This window comes from Belonocnema kinseyi, chromosome 1 (assembly GCF_010883055.1).
Source record: "Belonocnema kinseyi isolate 2016_QV_RU_SX_M_011 chromosome 1, B_treatae_v1, whole genome shotgun sequence".
NCBI lineage: Eukaryota > Metazoa > Arthropoda > Insecta > Hymenoptera > Cynipidae > Belonocnema > Belonocnema kinseyi.
The window spans coordinates 67,620,355-67,621,603 of record NC_046657.1 but is presented as its reverse complement, the minus strand read 5'-3'; the positions used below and the strand labels follow the sequence as shown (position 1 = coordinate 67,621,603).

Sequence of the window (1,249 nt, the reverse complement as noted above, 5' to 3'; positions counted from 1 at the left end):
TCACGAGCAAATCTGGTGTGAAGAATTGAATTTTGGCATTGCTCTCCCTATAGATGAAAAAGCGCTGCTTAAGACCAACAAAAAGGCCGTTCATGATAAGCAAAAGCAAGAAATTTGTTTAAAAATTTACAGCTGTGAGCAAAAAATAAAGAAAATAAGAGATCAGCAAAATGAAGACGCGCAATTACGAGGAAACAAACGTCTAAATAAGGACGGACGACTGTTAATGAAGCAGATTTATTGGGGACAAGAAAATGAAATAAGAAAACTAGAACAAGATATAAGTGAAGCAAGACAACAACTAGCACAATTAAAAAAAGAATATGACCTTCGAAAACAATAAAAACAACGAAAACTAATACAAGGTCAGATCGACCACCAACATAGACAAATACAACTGCAACAGCAAACACGTCAAGGAAAGGAAACTTATGGACAACTGAAAGATTATTAACTAGAAAATTATAGACAGGATACGAGGGTGGGGTGGAAAGTTTTCTTCCTGGTAAGGAGAAAACACTTTTTTCACTTCATTTTTCAACATAATCTCCCTCAAGACTAATACATTTCTTATAACGGGGCTCCAATACAGTGATTCCATTTTTATATACCGATTCGTTAAGTCTCTCAAAATACTCATTTACAGCATCGATGTCTTCCTCGTTGCTCTAAAATTTTTTACCTCCAAGCCATTTTTTAAGTTTAGGGAACAGATGATAGTCGATAGGGGCCAAATTTGGTGAACATGGTGGAAGGGGGAACAATTCCAACTTCAATTTGTTTCTCCGTGCCCGAATGTTCATGTGAAATATTGCGTACATGCTCAGTTGACATCCTAGTAGCCTTTGATTTCTGACTTACCATTAATCTGCGGTCCTCTATCACCCTTTTATGCATTTTTTCGATCATTTCGGGAGTTGCGACCTTAACGGGGCGTTCTGAACGTAGTTCGTCAAAAGTGCTCGTGCGACCTTTCTTAAATTCAGAAACCCACTGTTTAACCATTGAATATGATGGTGAAGAGTCTTTCAGTGTGAAATCCATTTCTTCTTTAATTTGAAGTGAAATTAGGCCCTTTAAATGTAAGTATTTAATGACCGCACGCTTCTCTGATTTTTCCATTTTTGCAAAAACAATTAAGGTGTACTGTTCAGTAGGCTCTCAAATGTATACTAATAGAACAATCGACTTGAAAATTGATATACAAACTAGTGAGATATAGTACTATAGAATACAAGCTAAAAAATAA

At 36.0% G+C, this 1,249-nt stretch overlaps 1 protein-coding gene across 1 annotated transcript; it reads right to left on the bottom strand.

The window, feature by feature from the left end:
- Nucleotides 1-702: 702 nt before the first annotated feature.
- LOC117178044 (protein GVQW3-like) lies at nucleotides 703-1,044 on the bottom strand. Its single transcript, XM_033369249.1, has one exon. It carries the CDS (start codon nucleotides 1,042-1,044, stop codon nucleotides 703-705), a length of 342 nt encoding a protein of 113 aa, XP_033225140.1.
- Nucleotides 1,045-1,249: the final 205 nt, after the last annotated feature.

Bases quoted from the DNA above. Each gene is read 5' to 3' on its own strand.
- LOC117178044 (XM_033369249.1), bottom strand. From the start codon at position 1,044: ATGGATTTCACACTGAAAGACTCTTCACCATCATATTCAATGGTTAAA.